The 24277-nt window shown below is 43.2% G+C and overlaps 1 protein-coding gene across 4 annotated transcripts in view; it reads left to right on the top strand.

Annotated features, from left to right (window-relative positions):
* The window catches only part of olgc3 (membrane guanylyl cyclase), a 138411-nt gene that overhangs the window by 76854 nt on the left and 37280 nt on the right, over nucleotides 1–24277 (top strand). For all 4 annotated transcript variants that reach the window (NM_001137655.1, XM_078930220.1, XM_078930219.1 and 1 more), the window contains 6 exon segments: nucleotides 9914–10030; nucleotides 10612–10695; nucleotides 15657–15833; nucleotides 21366–21519; nucleotides 23196–23339; nucleotides 24021–24169. In NM_001137655.1, the coding sequence (NP_001131127.1) occupies nucleotides 9914–10030; nucleotides 10612–10695; nucleotides 15657–15833; nucleotides 21366–21519; nucleotides 23196–23339; nucleotides 24021–24169 (825 nt within the window).

Raw genomic sequence — 24277 nt, 5'->3', positions numbered from 1 at the left:
AAACCTTAAGCCAGACTGATAAATCGGCACATACCTGCTGCCAGAGAGCCTGGACAGGAGTGCAGAACCACAGTGCGTGCATGTAGCTGTCGGGTAGATTATTATCACAGTGCTCGCAAATGTCTGAGTTACTGAGACCCATCTTGAACATCCTCTGTCCAGTGTAGTAAATTCTGTGAAGAGTTTTGAGATGGATTAGCTGCAGATTTGGACTTTTTGTCAGTTTAATCTGTTTTCCAACAGGTATTTAACTTCCTGTTGAAGCTGTGCACGTTTGGTGGGGTTAACACGATAGGCATGTTGTTTGATCGGAAAATGTTGACCTTTGATCAGACTGTATGGAATGTGGAAAACCAAATGTGGAGAAGAAGTTAACCAGAGCTTTAATTATAGCTTTGGTTCTTAGTGTGCGCAATCTAGCCACAGGGGTTGCAAGCCAGTTGCCTCTGTGCCGGTCCCAAGCCCGGATAAATAGAGAGGGTTGCGTCAGGAAGGGCATCCGGCGTAAAAATTGCCAAAATAACCATGCGAATCATCCACAACACTTTAGACATACCGGATCGGTCGAGGCCCGGGTTAACAACGACCGCCACCGATGCTGTTAACCTACAGGGTGTCGGTGGAAATTTGACTGCTGTTGGTGGAAGAAAGAGGGGAGGCAGAAGGGTCCGTGGCCAAAGAGAGAAGGGAAAAGGCAGGAACATAGGTTTAAGAATAGGGACTCTTAACGTTGGCACAATGACAGGGAAAGGCAGAGAGCTGGCAGACATGATGGAGAGAAGGAAGGTAGATGTACTGTGTGTGCAGGAGACAAGGTGGAAGGGCAGCAAGGCACGTAGTATTGGAGGAGGATACAAACTGTTCTATCATGGTGTTGATAGGAAGAGAAACGGGGTAGGAGTGATTCTGAAGGGGGAGTTTGTAAACAGTGTTCTAGAGGTGAAAAGAGTCTCAGACAGGATGATGAGCCTAAAGTTAGAAATTGAAGGGGTGATGGTGAATGTAGTCAGTGGGTATGCGCCACAGGTTGGCTATGAGTTAGAAGTGAAGGAGAGATTCTGGAGTGAGTTGGATGAGGTCATAGAGAGTATCCCCAGAGGAGAGAGAGTTGTTATTGGAGCAGACTTTAATGGGCATATTGGTGAGGGCAACAGAGGTGATGAGGAGGTGATGGGCAGGTTTGGTGTGAAGGAAAGGAATCTGGAGGGACAGATGGTGGTGGACTTTGCGAAGAGGATGGAAATGGCTGTAGTCAACACTTACTTCCAGAAGAGAGAGGAACATAGAGTGACATATAGAAGTGGAGGTAGGAGTACTCAGGTGGACTACATCCTATGCAGACGAGGTCATTTGAGAGAGGTTAATGACTGCAAAGTGGTGGTAGGAGAGAGTGTAGCCAGACAGCACCACATGGTGGTGTGTAAGATGACTCTGGAGGTCAGGAAGAAGAAGACAGGGAAAATAGAAAAGAAGACCAAGTGGTGGAAGCTACAGAATGAAGAAACTTGTGAGGAATTTAGGCAGAAGTTGAGGCAGGTCCTGGGTGGTCAGGATGAGCTTCCAGAGGACTGGGAAACTACAGCAGAGATTATCAGGGAAACAGGTAGGAAGGTGCTAGGTGTGTCATCTGGAAAGAGGAAAGACGGTAAAGAGACTTGGTGGTGGAATGAGGAAGTACAGGAATGCGTCCAGAGGAAGAGGCTGGCTAAAAGGAAGTGGGATGTAGAAAGGACTGAGGAAGGTAGACAGGAGTACAAGGAAGCGCAGCGTAGAGTGAAGAGAGAGGTGGCAAAGGCCAAACAGAAAGCTTATGATGAGCTATATGACAGGTTAGACACAAAGGAAGGAGAGAAGGACTTGTACAGGCTAGCCAGACAGAGAGACAGAGATGGGAAGGACGTGCAACAGATAAGGGTGATTAAGGACAGAGATGGAAAGGTGCTAACAACCCAGGAGAGTGTACAGAAAAGATGGAAGGAGTATTTTGAGGAGCTGATGAACGAGGAAAATGACAGGGAAAGAAGGGAGGAAGATGTAGTTGTTGTGGAGCAGGAAGTAGCAGAGATTGGAAAGGATGAGGTTAGGAAGGCTCTGAAAAGGATGAAGAGCGGAAAGGCGGTTGGTCCTGATGACCTACCTGTGGAAGTATGGAAGTGCTTAGGAGAGACAGCAGTGGAATTTCTAACGAGGTTGTTCAATAGGATTTTAGAGAGTGAGAAGATGCCTGAGGAATGGAGGAGAAGCGTTCTGGTCCCGATCTTTAAGAACAAGGGTGACACGCAGAACTGCAGCAACTATAGAGGAATGAAGTTGATGAGCCACACAATGAAGCTGTGGGAAATAGTAGTGGAAGCCAGGCTTAGGAAGAAGGTGGAGATTTGTGAGCAGCAGTATGGTTTCATGCCCCGTAAGAGCACCACTGATGCCATTTTTGCTTTGAGAATGTTGATGGAAAAGTACAGAGAAGGTCAGAAGGAGCTGCATTGTGTGTTCATAGATTTAGAGAAGGCGTATGACAGGGTGCCGAGGGAGGAGCTGTGGTACTGTATGAGGTCGTCTGGAGTGGCAGAGAAGTATGTCAGAGTAGTTCAGGACATGTATGAGAGAAGTATGACGGTGGTGAGATGTGCTGTAGGTCAGACAGAGGAGTTCAAGGTGGAGGTGGGACTACACCAAGGATCAGCTTTGAGTCCTTTTTTGTTTGCTATGCTGATGGACAGGCTGACAGACGAGGTAAGACAGGAATCTCCCTGGACAATGATGTTTGCGGATGACATTGTAATTTGCAGTGAGAGTAGAGAGCAGGTGGAGGAACAGCTAGAGAGGTGGAGGTTTGCTCTGGAAAGAAGAGGCATGAAGGTCAGTCGTAGTAAGACAGAATACATGTGTCTGAACGACAGGGATCAAGGTAGAAGCATTAGGTTACAGGGGGCTGAGGTGAAGAAGGTGCAGGAGTTTAAGTACTTGGGGTCAACAGTTCAGTGTGATGGGGAGTGTGGAAAAGAGGTGAAGAGGCGAGTGCAGGCAGGTTGGAGCGGGTGGAGGAAAGTGTCAGGAGTGTTGTGTGACAGAAGAGTGTCAGCAAGACTCAAAAGAAAGGTGTACAAGACAGTGGTGAGACCTGCTCTGCTCTATGGGTTAGAGACGGTAGCAGTGAGACAGAGACAAGAGGCTGAGATGGAGGTAGCAGAGATGAAGATGTTGAGGTTCTCCTTAGGAGTGACCAGGTTAGACAGGATAAGGAACGAGTACATCAGAGGGACGGCTCATGTTGCCTGTGTTAGCGACAAAGTCAGAGAAGCCAGACTGAGATGGTTTGGACATGTTCAGAGGAGGGATAGTGGATATATTGGTAGAAGGATGTTGGAGATGGAGCTGCCTGGCCGGAGGGCAAGAGGACGGCCAAAGAGGAGATATATGGATGTCTTAACAGAGGACATGAAGTTGGCTAATGTTAGGGTAGAAGATGTCCATGATAGAGTGAGGTGGAAAACGATGATTCGCTGTGGCGACCCCTGATGGGAAAAGCCGAAAGAGAAAGAAGAGTTCTTAGTGTGCGCAAGGGAATTGCTTCTGGGTAGTGTGTTGCAGCACACATCAGGGTCAGAAGGTACTGATGCCCTGATTTGGTTTTAGGTAGTGGACCCATACAGTCTATAATGAGACGTTGAAACGGTTCACCTATTGCAGGAATTGGATGCAAAGGTGCAGGTGGAATAACCTGGTTTGGTTTTCCACTCATCTGACAAGTGTGACATGAACGACAATATTTAGTCACATCAGATTTCAAGCATGGCCAAAAAAAATGACGCAAAATGAGATAGTATGTTTTCTTTACCCCCAAATGACCAGATGGTCCATCATGAGCTAGGTTGAGAATCTGTCAACGATACTTCTCTGGTACAATTTGCTGAACAACATTCCATCCCAAATTACCAAGTGCGGGAGGAAACCAATTACGAACCAAAAGTCCATTGTTGAAAGCATAAGCTGATTTCTCTTCATTTGAATTAGCAGCAGATAAACATTTGGCAAGAGATGGATCAGTTTTCTGGACATGAACAAATTAATTTTTGTCAACATCAAAAGAAAGTGTTGCTTCATTAAATGGCAGGTTAGGCATTACATTACATTACATACACACACAGGTAACTGAGCACGGAGCACGACTTTTGCTGGCCCAGAAAAAAGTGGCGAATATAAAAACACGTTATGCGTCGGAGCCCGAATGACATTTGTGTTCACGCCCCGCACAAGTGTGTCAAACCCACAGGAAGAATCAGGAGGAAATGGCAAAACACTGTCAAGAAGGGACTGACTTGCGCAGTATTTTTCTCTCCAGTTCACCATTCACACACCCGTTTAGACTATTTATTAGTCAGTAAATCTATTTTAAAAGAAATTAAAAGTTCAAACATTCATCCAATTATTATCAGTGATCATGCACCAGTCTCTGTAAACATTTCTAGGGAAAAATCCACACCCTCAACTACAACCTGGAGGTTTAATACGTCTCTGTTAAAAGACCAGGAATTTATTGAATTCTTTCAAAAAAGAGTGGGCATCCTTCTTAGAATTCAACAATACTTCTGATATCTCACAATGTCTTCTTTGGGAAACAGAAAAAGCAGTCATGAGAGGGAAAATCATTTCTTATTCAATGCATAAAAAACACAAAGAGGAAGCAGATTTATTAGAACTAGAAAATAAAATCAAAACCCTGGAGACTGCTTATGCTGCTTCTGCACAGGAACACATTCTGGATGATCTGAAAAAATTAAAGCTGCAGTTAAATGACATCATTAATAAACAAACACAATTTCAAATACAAAGGCTACGACTTGAAAGATTTGAAAACTCTAATAAATCTGGCAAATTTCTGGCTAATCAGCTTAAAATTAATAGAGAAAAATCAACAATCACTTCTATTATGGACCAAACAGGAAATGTCACTCACGACCCGGTCAAAATTAATAACGCATTTGAAAACTTTTATAAAAACTTTCCCCCCATGCCTCCCTGCTCTCTGGCTCTGGGGGCCTCCCGGCGGTCCTGCTGGCCCTGGCCTGGGTGGCGGATGTGATCTCCCGGGTGGCGGTTGTTCTCTGCCTGCTGCCGTGTTGCGTTGGAGGGTTCTGGCTGCCGCTGCTGCTGCGGTGGGGGTCTTGGTGTGGGGATGGCTGGGCGCTCCTCCTCCTTCTTTTCACATTCCACCATCCATTTTAGAAGAACATAAACACTCACCTGAGCACAGGTGTTAGCTCACCTTTGCTCTAATAGTTTGCATGATTGAATGAATGAAATATTTCACACTAGTTGGTTTAAAGGCATAAGTATGTGTGTGAACACTATCTGTTTTGTGTACATGTTGACGTGGACATTTTTGCAGCTAGCAGGTGTGTTTAAAACATTTGAGTATGTGTGTGGACAGGCCCCGCCCTTTTTGTACTACATTTGAACCTTACCATAGTGATAAACCAGTAAACTTGTTGCTTTATGCTGCTTCATGGTTTTATCCCCCCCCCCTCCTATGATCACCCTCCTATCCCCCCTCTCTCTAAAATCCCTCTCTCTTCTTCCTTTCTTTCCTTTTCCGTCCGGTCCAACACCAAAGATTTTCAAATATGGTTGAAATTAATAAAGTTTGGCCTCAATTACAAAAGGGGTTTATTCAGACATACCTTTGGTTTGTCTGTAGATTAATAACCCCTCTTGTTAAAATAAAATATGTCCAACACAAGAGGCCTTCAGCTCTCATCTGTCTGCCCAGATGTTGGACAGGACAAGTAAAAAAAAAAAGAAAAATCGGCACCTGCTCTTCCTCCTTCCCCGTCAGGGAGACAGTACCTTTAAAGATGAAGGGGCGAAAACGATGATCAGTGACAAGACGATTCTACAGGTCCAGATCAAACAAAACCGACCCTTTTGGGCTTTATGGGACTTTGATTGTTCTCCTTTGACAGGAGCATGGGACACAAAGAGATGACGTGTCCTTTTTCGTGACAATGGAAGCACTCCCGGCTCTCAGCAGAAAGTGGTTTTGAGCTCGGCGGACTTCTAAAAAAAGGATTTGGGCTTTTTACCGGCAAAAACAGGTGAAGGAGCGTCTGCACGCACAGATGGAAACACGGCGCGGTGCGTCAGCACAAATTCATCTGCGAGCACGGCCGCGTTGCCCTTGTGCTATCTTAGATGACCCCCCCCTTCCATTGACGTGTTCTCCTTACCATGACAAAGGTGGATAAAGGTGGAAAGATTTCATTTAATCCATGGACACCAGTGAGGTTCACAAATCATTGAAGAAAAAAAGGTTCAGAGCATTGTCTAGTGGGTCTAGAGGACCCAACTCCCAATGGTAAAATGCCAGGATAGAACAAGGGTTACGGAGGAGACTTTCTGCTCATTCAAATAAACAAGGATCCTCTCAGGGAGGCAGGACTTAAATTCCTCTAGTAAAACTAACTCACGAAGTTGAGCAAAGTCATCTGCCTTGCATGCAGCGCACCACCTTTCAAACAGAACGCATTTCTCACGTGCAAACTCCACCTGCGTTTGGTTGACAGCTTTTCTGTAAGCACGAAATTTCAGACGGTAAGCTTCTGGAACGAGCTCATAAGCTCTCAAAACAGGGGTTTTTACCACATCATAATCCAAACTTTCATTAATTGATAATGTGGAGCACACCTCTTGTGCTTTCCCCACGAGTTTGCACTGTAACAGCAAACTCCACACATTTTTTGTCCATCCCAAAGTGGCAGCGATGCGCTCAAACGCATTAAAATATGAATTTACTTCAGTCTCTCTGAAGGATGGAACGAGGGCAATGTGCTTACTCACATCAAATGGCTGTGCAGCAGCGACAGGAGACAACAGGGACACATTTGCAGTTGCAGGTTGTGGGTGATCCAACTTCAGAGCGCGCACACGCAGGTGCATTAGCTCAACCTCACGTGACTTCGTCTGGAGATCAAGGTCCTTCGTCGACTCTTGCTTGAAGTAATGTGATCGGGTGAGAACCCGAATCAGGAAGAAATGCAGGAGCCTTCGCCCTCACCTCCGCTCCTCGCTCAGGTCCATTGGCATCCACAGCGCCAATAGCAGCCTCCACTCCTACACCGTCATGAATACAACCTCCGGCCACACCCTTCAGCGGAGACGCACCAGGAGAGGTTTGGACCACACCCTGCTTCACCAACTGCCTAAACAAGAGGTCCCCTATCCATGTTTACGGCAATGACTGGGTATGTACAAATAATAATGATGGGCAACTAATAGTAAGTCAGCTTTGGTGAACAGGTCCAACTTCTCCAAACATGGAGAAAGAACAAAATCATTTAAGTCAAATGCCATTATCAATGAGTTACTCTCACGATAAAACTGTCAACCAAACTACACAAAAAAGTCCAACAAACAAACAGGTAAAAACCCAAAACCATACACTATAAGACAAAGTAAATTAGCTACCAAATGTCCCACACAAACAAACCAGTTCAGAGATCCCGGACGAGCCCCCAATTTATGCTACACCCCTGTCTAGGGGGTTGTAAATGGGTGTAACATAAAGGTGAAAAAAGAAAAAAACGAAATTCACCAATGACTCAAAAACCCTCACAAAACTTACCCCCTTCCTCATATAACCTCATATTAGGGTGAGGGGGTGGGGGGTCTAGCCTGCGATGCGCCTTGGGGGGGGGGGGGGCTACTTGGCAGTGGCCCCCCTCCTATGGTTGCCGTATCGAGTGGGCCCCCCCTCTTTCGGTTTTATTTGCACCTTAGACATGTAGGGTCCTTGGTAGGGGGGGTGCTTGGACATCACTGCAAGCAAGCAGCAGATGTCCTCCTGGCACCCTACCCGCCAATTTTAACCTCATCTCAGACATTTAGGGCCCCTTGGTGGGGATGGTGAGGGGACATCACTGTGAGTAATCAGGAGATTTCCCCTTAGTGCCCTACTCGCCAATTTTAACTGCACCCCCCTTAGTACACACACCCCTCCCCCTTCAATATATACATTCCAACATAAGCACACACACATGCACACACACACCCTCTCAAACACACATACACGCACACACATTTTGCAAGGAAGGTGGGACCTGGGTCCATCTGTCCCCTACCCCCTCCCTGGTGGGGGGTGCGGGCCCCTTGGCGATGGCGGCCGTGTCCCTTGGGTGCCGGCTCCCTGGGCCCGGCGGTGCTCTCTCCGCACGGTGGGGGGGTTCATATTACACCTGAGCCGGGGGTGTTCGTGTCCCTGGGGGGTGGGTCCTGGTCCTTGCCCCCGAGCGCTGGGCCCCGCCAAACTTCCAACTTGGACGAGCCTGGTCGGGCCATATTTATAACACCCCTTGTGGGCCGCCCTTTTTTCCCCGTGGTTCCCCCCTCCTGGGCGGGGGTGGCGGGGCCCTGCCTTGCTCCTCCCTGGACCAACCGTGGGCCGGGTGGGTGGCTGCCTGGAGTGCGGAGCGGGTCTCCCTTGGGGGATCCTGGCTTGTACCTGGGGTTGGGGTGGGGGGATGCCCGGAACTCCTGGGTGGTGGTGGGGTGCTCGTCTGGGGCTGTGGGCGTCCTTCTCCGGTGGGGCCCTGCGTTGGGCTCTTCCGGCGCGGCGGGGGGCTGCTTTCCTGGTTGGGCTGGGGCGGCGCTCTCTTTCCCTCCCTGCTCTCTGGCTTTGGGGGCCTCGCGGCGGGGTGGCGGTCTTGGTCGCCCGGGGGGCGGTTGTTCCCTGCCTGTTCCCGTGTGGCGTTGGGGGAATTCTGGCTGCCACTGCTGCTGCGGAGGGGTCTTGGTGTGGGGATGGCTGGGCGCTCCTCCTCCTTCTTTTCACATTCCACCATCCATTTTAGAAGAACATAAACACTCACCTGAGCACAGGTGTTAGCTCACCTTTGCACTTATAGTTTGATGATTGAATGAATGTAAGATTTCACACTAGTTGGTTTAAAGGCATAGGTATGCGTGTGTGAACACTATCTGTTTTGTGTACATGTTGACATGTGGACTTTTTTTGCAGCTAGCAGGTGTGTTGACAATATTTGAGTGTGTGTGAACAGGCCCCGCCCTTTTTGTACTACATTTGAACCGTACCGTAACGATAAACAACCAGTAAACTTGTTGCTTTATGCTGCTTCATGGTCTTACCCCCTTCCCCTCCTATTATCACCCTCCTACCCCCCCCTCTCTCTAACGTCCCTCTCTCTTCTTCCCCTCTTTCCTTTTCCGTCCGGTCCAACACCAAAGATTTTCAAACATGGTTGAAATTAATAAAGTTTGGCCTCAATTACAAAAGGGGTTAATTCAGTCATACCTTTGGTTTGTCTGAAGATTAATAACCCCTCTTGTTAAAGTAAAATATGTCCAACACAAGAGGCCCTCAGCTTTCATCTGCCAGCCTAGCTGTTGGACAGGACAAGTTAAAAAAAAAAAAAAACCTCACAAAACACAGAATGAAATTAAGCTGGGGATATATTTAGAACGAAAAACTCAGAACTATACAAAACAACCAACCCAAATTACAAGGAACAAAAAGCCTCTAACCATGTTTTATCTAACACTCTGCTGCTGCCAGCTGGAGAGGGAGAGCTCCAACAGATGAGGTGGCAGTTTTTACAGCTGCTGCTGGAAGTCCACAGCCAATCAGGTGCTCCGGACACTGTGGAATCCAATTGGCACTATACAGGAGGGAATGGAAAAGGAAAGGCATACCTTCCCAAAAAAAAAAACACAGAAAAACACTCCAAATATACAAAAAAAAAAAAACAATATTACGGCCACAGCCGTAACACTAGAAAGAAAAATCTAAAATTGAGGAGTTTACGAACTTTCAGACATGAAATTCAAAGCAAATACAAACACACTCACACAGCCTAAAGTTTGTAATGTTGACATTTTTTTTTACAATGTTTTCTTTCAGAAACTGAATGATGAGTCCATCATGAGGAGTCTCCTGGAAATTAAAACCCCGCTGCGCTCTATTGCTAGAAGCTACATCCTGACGACACCTGAAAGCTCCAACATAGGAATCCTAGAGGTAGAAAAACTGCTGCGTTTCTTTCCAGTCAAACCTAAAGTCCTGTTTTCTGGTCATACAGGAGTGCATGAATGTTGACTTTGGCCATCTGAAAACATACCTGTGCAGGTTTAAGCTCCTCCTCCATAACTTCCTGAGCTTCAAATGAGCTCTGTCCAAAGCCGGGAGTAAACACGTGAAGTTTTAGCTTCCTTCTTCTAGATAATGTCAACTAACTTTGATTAAATGTAAGTCCAAAGCAAATGTTTATTTTATTGTCAGTACATAGGAGCTAAATGTCATTAATCTCATTTAAACACAAACATAAGGAATATTAATAAAGTTTAGTATAAATTACAAAAGGGGTTTATTCAAATATACCGCTTGCGTGTCGGGAGAGGCCTTCAGCTCTCATCTGTTTGCTCAGCTGTTGGACAGGACAATGTTGTCAACAAAAAAGACGTAATCATTTTATTTTGATATTTATCTGTGCTCTTAACTTTTTTTTGTAAATGTAAAGTTTTCTAAATAAACTTTTCTATAATTTGTGCTTTATAAAAAAACAAAATACACATTTTAATCATGACTTGTGTTTTTTCTAGGGTGATTGGGTTTGGCTGAAAAAGATTCCCATTGGAAAAACAACAACAGCTGTCAACCAAAACACCCAGAATCTTTTTAGCCAGGTAAGATCATCTGCAGCAGACACAAAAATTATTCATGCTGGCGGTTAAATACACAAAAATAACAAGTACATCAATAAAAAGGTATTACTTCAGTAAAAACTTTTTAAAAACTTTTTTTTTATAAATATTCACACACAGGTGGAAACATTTTCAGTCTTTATTTCTCATCATTTTTATAACATGGATTTTAAGTAGTAAAACAGAGAGTGAGGAAGAAGAGGATGAAGAGTGGAAAGACAGGTGCTCCTGAGAAGATTCCTGTTCTAGAAGATCTTAGGAGAGAGACAGTGGAGCTTCTGACCACCCAAAGACCCAAATATACATAGAGACTCCCACAACCAACGCCTTCAAAAAGGGCTACTGCCAAAGGCACATTCTCACTTTAATGACTGATGACTACAGGGACGCCATGGTGCAGTGGTAGGGCGGTCAACCCATGATCGATTCCACAAAACAGAAAAATGCATTAAAATCACAATACATCATAGAAATAATCAACATAAAATTAAATTTTAAAAGAAAAGAAAAAAATTAAAAATTGATTTATAAAGAAAAGAAGGAAATGAAAGAAAAGTGCAGATAGGACCTTTCAGTCATATACACAGCTAAACAGAAATGTTTTAAGTCTAGATTTGAACATGAACACAGACTAGGCCTGTCTTACGACTTCAGGGAGGCTAAGACTGATGCTGAAAAACTCATCCATGCGTTTGTTACGTCTAGACTGGATTACTGTAACTCCTTGTTAGCAGCGTGTCCTAAGAGTTCCTTAAGAAGTCTCCAGCTTGTTCAGAACGCAGCAGCTAGATTGTTAGCAGGAACTAGCAGAAGAGATCACATCACTCCTGTGTTAGTTTCACTTCACTGGATCCCAGTTGATTCTAGAATCAAGTTCAAGATCCTCCTGTTAACCTAGAAGGCCTTACATGGAATGGCCCCGTCCTACAGCGGGGAAAATAAGTATTGAACTCAGAAACATTTCTCTCAAAAAACACATTTCTAATCGAGCTATTGACATGAAATTTTCACCAGATGTCGGCATCAACCCAAGTAATGCACACATAGAAAGAAATCCAAACATTTATGTCCATAAATGAAGTTATGTGTAATAAAGTGAAATGGCACAGGGAATAAGTATTGAACACATGAAGAAAAGGAGGGGTAAAAAGGTCTGGCAAGCCAAGAAAGCAACTGGAGTTTGTCAGTATTCAGAAGGTTAACCTGCCCCCTATTAGTGCAAAGTAATATCAGCTGGTATAGTCCTGATTGATGCCTTTTAAAAAGGTTTCTCACCAGCAAGCTGTTAGACAAGAAGCATTGCATGATGGGTAAAAGCAAAGAGCTGTCCAAAGACCTACGCAACCTTATTGTTGCAAAACACACTGAAGGCATTGGTTACAGGCGCATTTCTAAACTTCTGAAAGTTCCAGTGAGTACCATTGGGGCCATCATCCGGAAGTGGAAAGAACACGGCATTACCATAAACCTGCCACGGCCAGGTGCTCCTCGCAAGATTTCAGACAGAGGAGTCAGAACAATCATCAGAAGGGTTCTCCAACAGCCCAGGACCACTCGTGGAGAGCTTCAGAAAGACCTGGAATCAGCAGGTACCGTTGTTTCAAAGAAAACAATAAGTAATGCACTCGACCGCCATGGCCTCCATGCACGCACACCACGCAAGACTCCATTTTTGAAGAAGAAGCATGTTGAAGCTGGTTTGGAGTTTGCCACACAACATTTGGATAAACCCGTGACATTCTGGGAGAAGATACTCTCGTCAGATGAGACCAAAATTGAACTCTTCGGATGTCATAAGACACAACATGTTTGGAGGAAAAATGGCACCGCACATCACCCCCATCACCATCCCAACAGTCAAGTTTGGAGGTGGGAGCATCATGGCGTGGGGCTGTTTTTCAGCATGTGGTACTGGTAGACTTCATATCAAGGAATAATGACTGGAGAAAAGTATGGAGACATTCTTGATCAGAATCTGCTGTCATCTGCCAGGCTGCTGAAGATGAAAAGAGGGTGGATCTTTCAGCAAGACAACCATCCCAAGCACACAGCCAAGGTAACACTCAACTGGTTGAAGAAAAAGAAAAGAAAGCTGCTAGAATGGCCCAGTCAATCACCAGACTTGAATCCAATTGAAAATCTTTGGAAAGAACTGAAGATCCGGGTTCACAGAAGAGACCCCCGGAACCTTGAAGATTTGAAGGCAGTTTGTGTGGATGAATGGGCCAAAATCCCACCTGAGCAATGTATTCCACTGGTTTCTCCATACAGGAGGCGTCTTGAGGCTGGAATCATCACAAAAGGTTTTTGCACTAAGTATTAAATACATTTCAGTAAGCGTGTTCAATACATATTCCCTGTGCCATTTCACTTTATTACACATAACTTCATTTATGGACATAAATGTTTGGATTTCTTTCTATCTGTGCATTACTTGGGTCGATGCCGACATCTGGTGAAAATTTCGTGTCAATAGCTCGATTAGAAATGTGTTTTTTGAGAGAAATGATGTGTTCAAAACCTCTTAGTGACATAACGCAGGAATTTTACAAGTTAAAACATTGGTTTGGTAAGAACAAATTATCTTTGAATCTAAAAAAGACTAAATTTATGCTCTTTAGCAGGAAAAGCAAGGAGATGCCAGTGGAAATTATCATTAATGATACACCAATTGAGAGAGTGCATAAACATGTGTTTTTGGGTGTATTTATTGATGACAAGCTTTGTTGGAAACCTCTTATACATCATTTACGTTCTAAAGTGGCTAAATGTGTTGGTTTGATGAAAAGGTGTAGCTCGATGCTTAACCAATCCGCTTTATTTATTTTGTATCATTCCTTTATAATGGCATATTTGAATCACTGTATTGAAGTGTGGGGAAATTGCTACAAAACTAATTTGCTTCCTTTAGTTATGCTCCAAAAGCTAGCCATCAGATTAGTTCACAAAATTAAATATAATGAGCGCACCAATCCACTTTTTCTTAATACATTTAATTTAAAATTGCAGGACTTGGTAGATTTTAAAACAGCCCAAATCATGTATAAAGCTTCAATAAACTCTCTGCCGACCAACATTCAATCTTTATTTCAAAACAGAGATGCTGTTAATAAATATAAATTGAGAGGAATCAACAAATTCTGTCAACCCAAAATAAGGACAACATTAAAATCGATGTGTATCTCAGTAAAGGGTGTCTCACTCTGGAAGAATTTATCGGACAACATGAAAACTTGTAAAAATCTTGTTCATTTTAAAGTTATGTTTAAAAGATATATAATGAATGTGTACCAAGATGCAATGTAACAATGATGAGTATGTGTAGTCTTGGATTTTGGAAGGATCATTATCAAAGTTTAGTTTTATTCTGTTATTGTTTCCTTTATAGGGGGTTTGGTGTTTGGTCGGAGTTTTTGGGCATGTCTGTCTGTCGTCATCAGGTGTTTTTTGTATGTTAGCGTTATTATGTCAAATGTTTAATTTCGTTGTTTGTTGTTATGATTGTTGTTGAGTGGGGGTTTGGATTTTTATAAGCTTTAGCTTCTTCCATTACCCTTTCAAATCTTATTTCCCAAGTCATGTATTGACTTTTATTTTATTTTTTCCAGGTAAATGTTGATTTGATTTGAAATAAACTTGTTACTACTACTTATTTTCCCCGCTGTATATCAAAGACCTCATAGTCCCTTACCATCCCATCAGGACACTTCACTCACTAAACGCAGGACTGCTTGTGGTTCCTAGAATTAGTAAAAGTACGGTTGGAGGTAGAGCGTTTAACCACCAAGCCCCTGTTTTATGGAATAAACTCCCAGCTCATATAAGAGAGGCCGACTCAGTTTCTACATTCAAAGCTAGACTGAAAACATTCCTCTGTTGACAGGATTATTGTCAGACTAGCTAGTATTCAGAGATTATTTAACTTAATGTGTTTAAATTAAAATTAATAACAATAACAATTAGTTGTTAGTAGCTGCTAGAAGTTGAAGCTGGGGTAACTATGGTGCTCTGGGGTTCTGTCCTCTTTTCTCTACTTCTACCCTTCCTCTCCTCTATTCTTGATCATCATTCATCATTTAGTTCTCCATGCCTCTGTTTGGTGCAGTGATTCATGTATTGTCCCTCTTTCACTCTTCCCTCCTGGGGAGTGGGAGTGCTTCCAGACTCCAGTTGGCTCATCCGTGCTCCTGTTCCTGACCGTTTACCTCGTCTCTGCTCCTGCTCCTACACCTGGCTGTGGTTCCTGTCTCCGGCTCGACTCGCGCCCCTGACTGTCCCCCCAACTCCATCTGGATGAAGCTCGTCTGCTGGACTTTAAATATGTAGTTGTAGATTTAGATAAGTTAATTCTTCTCTATGAGTTCTGGTAAATCGCCTGTCCGTCCTGGGGGAGGATCCCTCCTTCATGTGGACATCCCTGAGGTTTCTTCGTTTTTTTCCGGAATCTGTTTTTTTTAGGAGTTTTTCCTTACTGCGAAGAAGGGTCTAAGGGCAGGGATGTCAGTATAGCTTAGTCAGTTTGTTAGTTCAATTCAATATTTTCCTATTGAATTCTATGTATTCATGATCTTTTTGAGTTCATGTTTCACTTTTTCAATTACCGATACGAAGCCCATCGAGACGACTGTTGTTGTGAATTTGGGCTATACAAATAAAATGGAATTGAATTGAATTGGATGAAGGACATGAGGATAGATGGTGTAAATGAAGCAGAGAAGGAAAACAATTCAAAATTGGATCTATTCAAAGACGAAAAATGTAAAAGTTGTTTGAACAGATTGATAGTGAATCTCTGAGTGCAGAAGACTTTTTTTATCATCTGGGTTTAACCTGCTATAAAGAAAATCTCACAAATGAGTGAAATGATGTAAATGACCTGTGCTCAAGACAGCTTCAGGATTAAGTGAAGAGATGTAACTTATATGTAAGTGCTGTGTGTGCAGCTGAGAGAGATGCGGCACGAGAACCTCAACCTGTATCTGGGTTTGTTCGTGGACTCTGGGATTCTGGCTTTAGTGGTGGAACACTGTCCTCGAGGAAGTCTGGCTGACCTGCTGGCCGACAGTGACGTCAGACTCGACTGGATGTTCAAGTCTTCGCTGCTTATGGATCTGATCAAGGTACAGATACAAAGATTAGGAAAAATGATAGAACCAGCATGGCTGACTCATCCTTACATTCTTCTCTACTTAAGCAAATGCATAGAAATAAGTTTGAATGTTCATGAGTCTGCAGTGCAAATAATCTGAGCACAACCAAAAATTACATACAGTATTTATTGAGTCACAGTAAAAGAACAAGCATCAAAGTAAAAGCTGTATTTTTATATTTTTGAACCTATAAAGAGTAGTTATTCTAGTGGTTGATGCACATTTGAGAGTGGATCGTTTATTTCCCTGACAGAGCAGTGATCTGCATTTAAATTAAAAGAAAAATAGCGTATTCTTTTTGTTTTTAAAATCTTTTGGTTTTTAATTTGAGCATTTAAACCACCAATCAAGTCACAATGTGGAGGTGTTAGCTCAACTTTAATCCTTTTTATAAAACACAGTTTTCAGGGTAAACATTAACCCATTTTGACCCTTTTTGCTTCATGCATCCAGTATCTTCTGCTTTACAGGGTTTGGGTTGTGGTGGCAGCAGTCAAATCACTCTTTGTTTTTTTCTAATACACATGTAACCCTCGTGTAACATTGCCACATGAGGACCCTCAAGTCTCTACATTGTGTAAATGGCGCTGTTATGAGTAGAAATGTAATACCGAGAGTCATAGCAGCAGAAACAAAAAGTTGCCTTACCTGCAATAATGCTAGTGTGAATGCTTTCTTTTTTTTTTTTTTTTTTTTAACTTGTTCTGTCCAAAAGCTGAGCAAACAGATTAGAGCTGAAAGCTTTTTGCGTTGGACAGGTTTTATTATCACAAAAAGAGGTTATAAAACTTTAGAAGTCAGAGTGTAGATTTGTGTAGACCCCTTTTTGTTGTATTTTTTATTTATTTGTTGTATTTAGTGTGTGTGGGGGGGGGGGAGAAGGAAAGAATGTGTGTGTGGGGGGGGGGGGGGGGGGGAGTAAAAGGAAGAAAGGTGAAAAGGTGGGGGATACAAGCACTGATTTGAATAAGTTATTATTTTAAGCTGTAACAATTATACCAGATCTGCTGGAAAGACAAATATTACATCAAAGGTGAAAATCTGAAACTAAGTTGAGCGAAAAACATCTGTCCATCAATACACTGTGGGTAAGGAGGAGGGATGAAGCAGACAGGAAGCAGTGTGGCAGTGTGCACGTGTACGTGGGGGTGGAGATACATGCATGCTGCCGATGTGAACCGTGTGTTCATAAGGGGAACCAGATCCTACCCAGCCAGACCAGCCAGACCAGGAGAGGGGAGGAGAGCCCCCCCCCAGGTCAGGAGCCCCCCCCCCCCCCCCCCCCCCCCCCCCCCCCAGCTAAAACTACCTTTCTCCGGTCGAGAACCATGGCCTCAGATTTAGCGGTGCTGACCCTCTTCCCAGCTGCTTCACACTCGTTGCAAACTGCCCCAATGCACGCTGGAGGTCCTGGCCTAATGAAGCCAACAGGACCAAATCATCCGCAAAAAGCACCGAGGAAATCCTGTGGTCCCCAAACTAGACCCCTTCCGGCCCCTGGCTGCGTCGAGAAATTCGGAATAAGAATTATGAACAGAACCGGTGACAAAGGGCAGCCCTGCCGGAGTCCAACATGCACCGGAAACAACTCTGACTTTAGTTACTATGCGAACTAAGCTCTTACTCTGGTCATACGGCCCTCAGTAAGGCTCCCCTAACTTCCCACAAACCCTCCAGCACCCTAAAGAGGGTGTAGAGCTGTTCCACGACCAGGATGGAAACTGCACTGTTGTTCCTGAATCTGAGGTTCGACTATCGGACGGACTCTACTCTCCAGTGCCCTATCATAGACTTTCCCAGGGAGGATGAGGAGTGTAATTCCCCGGTTGTTGGAACACACCTTCCGGTCCCCCTTCTTAAAGAGGGGAACCACCACCCCTGTCTGCCGGTCCAGTGGTAACCATTGGTAGACCTGAGATACTGATGTGATTTGAATTTTGATTTGAAATGGTTTATTTCAAGAAATCAAATAAGAATACACAAAAACAATACAATTATCAGTTATACATTCATACAACAACGAATCAGACTTAGGATAATTAGATATATTAATAAATATTCCTTAAAAGGGAGTGGAGTGGAAGGAAGCGAACTTATATAATCCTACCCTGTTATTCTATAACCATTTTATTACATGATTTATCAATGTCCGGTTCCTAGCTTTTATCAGACAGAATTAAGAATCATTAAGTGTCAATAAAGCACATGACAAAGATGAATTACTTAACTATTATGTAAAAAATAACTTTTAGAAATCAAAATGGCAAATGCAGATCAGTTTTTCAAAATATATGCACATTATCTTATAAAAGAGATTGATGTGATTAAAAAACCAATACGATATCAGTAAAATAGACACAACACTGTTTTAGAAATTTTCTTAGCAAAATTTGATCACGTATCAAAAGTAAAAAATATGTGCAAAATTATGTCACATTAGGAAAATTCATGAATAAACCTATCAATTTTTTTGAGCAAGTGAAGTAATATCATTAAAAGTCAATCAATTTAACCATTTTCGATAATTGATTAATCATTTGTTTTATTATTTGTTTTGTTTTTGTATTTTTTATTTATTTTTGTAATAAAGTAATGCTGTTAGGGAAAATAAAAAAAGGGTCCATAATCTGTCGAATGACCAAGGTTGGTATTTCTTCTTCTGCTGATTAACAGCCGTTCTTCTGGGGTTAAACAGAGTTTATAGTTCTCCTCGATGTTATGTCTGCAGACATTAGATTAAGGTCCATATCCTTCTTCAGCTGATATCATTAGCGCTGAAAGTTGAGGTCAAATTTTCTGCAGGTCAGAGCTTTGCTGAGAATCAGGGTCCTTCAGACTTTTGGAAAAAGAGATGAATCCAGGCGTCATATTTCTTAAAATTATTTGGCTCTTTGATTTATCACTGCATGTAGTTTCAGACGTCTGTGATCAAACACTTTTCAAAGTCCTTCATGGTGTTAATAACCAGAACCTTGGACCGGTCCGGTGGACCGAGTGGTTTGACGTAAATCCTGCAGCCTTTAACCCAAGTGTTCTCAATCTGCTTACGCTTCCTGAGAAGCCTGGCATGTTTGGCGATTTCAGCATTCCTTCTGGTCAGATGGTCGTTCAGATAAGCAGCAGATCCCTTCAGGTTCTTCCTTTGGTTCATCAGAGCTAGCTTGTGTTTTTGATTCACAAACCTGATGAGGATCGCTGTTTTATCCGTCTCCTTTCTTCTGGGGAGCGAGTGGCAGGTCTCGATGGTGTTGGGACCAGGGAAATCCCTTTAGACGTGAGAAATGATTATGAAATGATCAGAACTGTTAGCGCTATTAGCATTGCTAACTCCAGCTGCATTTAGCTCTGCCCGAGATTTGATCGGTACTCCAGTGACTACAGCACCGAGAAGCAGCAGAGACAATGGAAGAGGAAAACATGGTCCACTTGGACTTAATGTCCCCAACCTCCCTCTGTACCTTTTTGAGGTTCTCCTGGATGTGGGAGTTAAAGACTTCCCTAAAGGAGGGCTCAGCCAGATTTTCGCAGCAGTCTCTCACAGTGCGTTTGGGTCTTCCAAGTCTTTCTAATTCCGGCCTCCTTCACCGCCAGCGAATCCAACTAACCTCCAGATCATTGGCAGCGGAGATGGGGGCTCACGAGTAAGCCCACACCAGCCCGCCGCCTCTCACCTTGAGCAACTCCAGAGTGGTAGAGAGTCCAACCCCTCTCTAAGGACTGAGTTTCAGAGCCCAGGCTATATGTGGAGGTTAGTCAGACTATATCTAGACGGTATCTCTACACTTGATAAGCTCAGGTTCCTTCCCTCCCAGAGAGGTGACGTTCCATGTCCCAAAAGCCAAGTTCCATGACCTGGGTTTGGGCCACGAGGCACCCGCCTTCGACTGCCACCTAGACCACAATACACCGGCCCCTTTTGAAGTCTTCTATGGGTGGTGGGCCAATGGGAGAGTGGTCTCATGTCGCTCTGTGGGAAGAGCCCCGGTCATCGGGCGCTCGCCTGCAAGCCCCAACCCCAGGCCGGGCTCCAGAGTGGGGCCCCGGGGACACCAATCCAGGCAACTTTTGCAAGTTAAAAGGTATTGGGCCTAAAATCCACCGTTGGGGCACTCCGCAACTTGTTTCATTGCTTCTGGAAGAGCATGTATCCTCTGATAACATGGCGGGTGAGGAGGGTGGTAGAGGGTAGAGTAGTGTGTGTGTGTGTGGGGGGCTGTGGTTGTGCTTTGATCTCTGGGTTGCTTGGGTCAGGTGCCGGGGCTGGCTTGTGGAAACGGGGCGCTGGCCGGGTGGAAGGCGGCTCATGGAACCTCTGGGCCCTGGCTTCGTCCTTGGCCCGCTTCTCGGTGTCTGGCTCCCATGGCTGCCACCTGGTACGGCTAAGCACGCCTGTCCTGTGGCCCCCTTCTGCGCCTGGCTGGGTGGATGGGCGGTCCCATTCTCCCGGGCTGCAGGGGTCCTGTCGCCGGGGTTGCTCCTGGCCTGGGGGTTTCTTCCCCCCTCTCCTGGTCTGGCTGGTCCGGCTGGGAGGATCTGGTTCCCCTTTTGAACACACGATTCACTTTGGCAGCATGCATGTATCTCCACCCCCACGTGCACGTGCACACTGCCAAACTGCTCCCTGTCTGCTTCATCCCTTCTCTTAACCCACAGTGTATTGATGGACAGATGTCTTCCGCTCATCTTCGTGTCAGAATTTCTCCTTTGATGTAACATTTGTCTTTCCAGCAGATCTGGTATAATTGTTACAGCTTAAAATAATAACTTATTCAAATCAGCGCTTGTATCCCCACTTTGTCACTTCTCTTCCTTTTATTCTCTTCCAACCCCCCCTCACATTCTTCCCCTCTCCCTCCCCACACTCACTAAATGTAACAAATAAAAAAAAATAATACAAATTTACACTCTGGTTTTCTGAAGTTCTACAACCTCTTTTTGTGATAGTAAAACCTGTCCAACACAAAAGGCCTTCAGCTCAAATTTATTTGCTCAGTTGTTGGACAGAGCAAGTTAAAAAAAAAGTTTTTAAAAAGGAGTGCATGTATCCATACTTGCATAAAAGTGTCAATCTGTAAGGTAAGAATATAACCACTTAATATCATATCCAGAGAGGCCCACTAGACTCCTCAGTCTGTCTAAGAAAATCTGGTATATCAAAAGCGGCAGTAAGGCCCATCAAAACCAGAGCAGAAAGTGTCGGTGAGTCTAAATTTATTCTAAGATCATTATCTAAGATCATTTTATCTTTAAAAGAGTCGTCTCTGTACTGTGGTTTGTCCTAAAACCAGACTGATTTTTTCTTTAATTTTTAGGTATTTAAAAACTCATGTAGTTGATTAGCAACAATTTATTCTATAATTCTACTTAAAAACGTTGGGTTGAATACCGGTCTGCAACTGTCCGTAGTGTTTGGATCTAAATGAATATTCTTTAGAAGAGGACACACCACTGCTGTTTTATAGGCAGAGAACCAGATATAAATAAAGGAAATGTGTGTTTCAGGGTATGAAGTACCTCCATCTGCGGGGCCTGACTCATGGTCGTCTGAAGTCCACCAACTGTTTGGTTGATGGACGTTTTGTTTTAAAAATCACAGACTATGGACTTCCCATGATTCTTCAGTCCCAGAACCTAAGCCTTCCTGAGGACCCACAAGGTAAAACACCTGTGTTTGCGGATCCTTGTATGGCATGTACCTTATTATTCTTCTTCTTTTTTTTTTTTTTTTTACCATTTTCCATCTTTGTGGGTTACATTCTATCAGTACAATTGTTTTTCCTAGGTGTAAGTGGGAAGGCACCAGATCTGCACTGTCTGCCGACAGTGCAGATCTGGTGCCTTCCCACTTACACCTAGGAAAAACTGGTTCTTCCAATCATAGTATAAACCTCTGTCTTTGTTCTGGCAGTAATTATGGAGTCTTTTTATTGTACCCTACATGGAGCACTTGAAATCTGCTCAAGCTCTTTTTAAAAAAAGTTTCCTTACCCACAAATCCATTTGAGTGGCAGCCCATTCTAAGTTCACTTACAGGTAACACTGCCCTAAAACAAATGAAGCCCACAGGAGGAAAAGGCCATCTATGGTTACACATAAGCCCCTCCTCAAGGATGTCTTACAGCCTTTATCCTGAAACCAACACTATTCACAAGTCTTGTCAAGCCCAGAAAAAGATAAGCTAGTAAGACTCTGAAGTATGTAGTTGATTCTACATGTGAATAACAGGTGAGAACACTGCAGGTGTGAAAACACAACATGATTAAATCTACAATAGCATGATAACCTACGGTGAGTAAACACAAAACAAAAATCTTTGTTTCAGAAACACATAACTTACACACAAGTAAACCCAGATAAATAAAAGAACACAATATATACACATTGAAGTAAAGTAATAACTGTAAACACGGTTATTACAATTGAATAGTACATTAGATAAAGCAAAATCCAGATCCGATGTAATTGCTGAATACAGCAATCTACTAATTGAAATAGTAAATGTACTCTTGCAGTACAAATACTGTAGTCCCACATTTATCGTAAGCTAAATGTAAGATACAACATGTGAAATTTGCTAAATAGTCTTACAGATGTTTAAAGACTAAAATCCCTCACTAGACACTTTCTACTCTTTTCTCAGACAGACATGAATATTTTCCCCATTTCTATTCTTATGTTTGAATTGTCAAAGTTCAAACCTTCATAGAAAAATCAGTCCAGCATTCCCTGAGGAGCAGGGTTGGCAAACACTGATGTGGATCAACCTTCACACTCGCCTTTATTTTTCTGTCTACAAACACACTTTACTCCTATCCTTTGATCAACAATACTTCACTTTCCACAAAAAGGTGTGTGTGTGGGGGGGAGGTTGATGTGACAGTATTTAAACCCAGACATGTACATCTTTAGCCAATCAGGTACTCCGGACAATTTGAGCTCCAATCTGCAAACAAGGACAGAACCTCCCACTGCAGCAGAAAACAAAGGAACACACAAGCAGAGAAGCACTCTAAAAGTAAGAACAAGACAAAAGTAATGCAACACAGGCGTAACATTTAGTAAAATATGTGACAGAGTCAAAGTATCTGCACTGAAAAACCATTAGACCTTTGCCATGAGGGTAAACAAAGAGCAGGAAGAACTAAATAAATGTTGACAAATCTCCACTAAGGAAAACATCTGACCACTTGTGGAGACATCAACTCAGACTAGAAGCCGTCCAGAAATGATTGTTTTAGAACTGTTGAAAGAAGATTTAACTGCTGATTGCTGAAGTCTTTATTAGTTCAACTGTTACTGACGGTCTCTCAAACCCATCTATGTTTCTCTCAGATCTGTTGTGGACCTCCCCAGAACTCCTTAGGAACCCAGTTCGAGGAGGTTCATTTGCTGGTGATGTCTTCAGTTTCTCTATCATCATACAGGAAGTGATCTCCAGAACTTTGCCCTATGCTATGATGGACATGCCTGCACATGGTGAGACAACCGTTAGTCTGTTTAAAGACCATCAGACTGACTACAGACCAACTGACTGTCTGAAGACAATCTGTTTAAAGACGTGCTGTTTAAACCAGGAGTCAGCAGCGCTTGCCACAGTCGGCACACAGAGGGAAAGACAGTGACAACCATACGCACTTTGTCGTCTGTAATAAATTAAATATTGAATTTACATTCAATAAAAACACCATCACATTAACATGTAGTTCCTCATGCCCTGTCTCATAATGGAACTAAAGATGAATAAACCACAATACACTTATTGTTTTCATGTTATGGTTGTGAAGTTCTTAAAAATATTGATGGTATTTTGTTCTGATGGATCCTATTGCTGTTGGCATGAAAAACCACAAATGCAGGACTTTCAGACAGTTTCAAGACTATTCCGACTTTGACCTATTTTCTTTGTGCAATTTTGTTATGAAAGAACTTTTTTGAGTTACTGCTAAAATATGTTTAAAAAGTTATTTGACCTGCTGTTTGTTAATAACATTTCATCTCTATTGGAAATGTTTCTATATTTCTTTGCATCAAAGTTAATCATTGTTGGTGATGTCACAGTTGTTAAAGAACAGTTAGAATTGGTCGTTCATGTCAAAAACGTTGCTGGTCCCTGGTCTAAAGACCATCTGACTGTCTTACCCTCTATATCTTCCTCAGAGATTGTGGACCGGCTGATGAAGCCCCCCCCTTTGTGCAGGCCAGTTGTTTCTGTGGATGAAGCTCCTGCTGAGTGTCTCAATCTGATGAATGAATGTTGGAATGAAGATCCGACCAAAAGACCGACTTTTGATGACATTTTCAAACAAGTGAGACCAGAATCCTTCTTAGAGTCATTGTAATGACTGCACTCAAACCACAACTTATTCTCAAATCAATCTTTATTTATATAGCACTCCTCATACATTATGTAATAT

Source organism: Oryzias latipes, chromosome 2 (assembly GCF_053564925.1).
Source record: "Oryzias latipes strain Hd-rR chromosome 2, Olatipes_Hd-rR_3.1".
NCBI lineage: Eukaryota > Metazoa > Chordata > Actinopteri > Beloniformes > Adrianichthyidae > Oryzias > Oryzias latipes.
The sequence above is the reverse complement of the archived record's forward strand: the minus strand, read 5'-3'. Positions and strand labels throughout refer to the sequence as shown.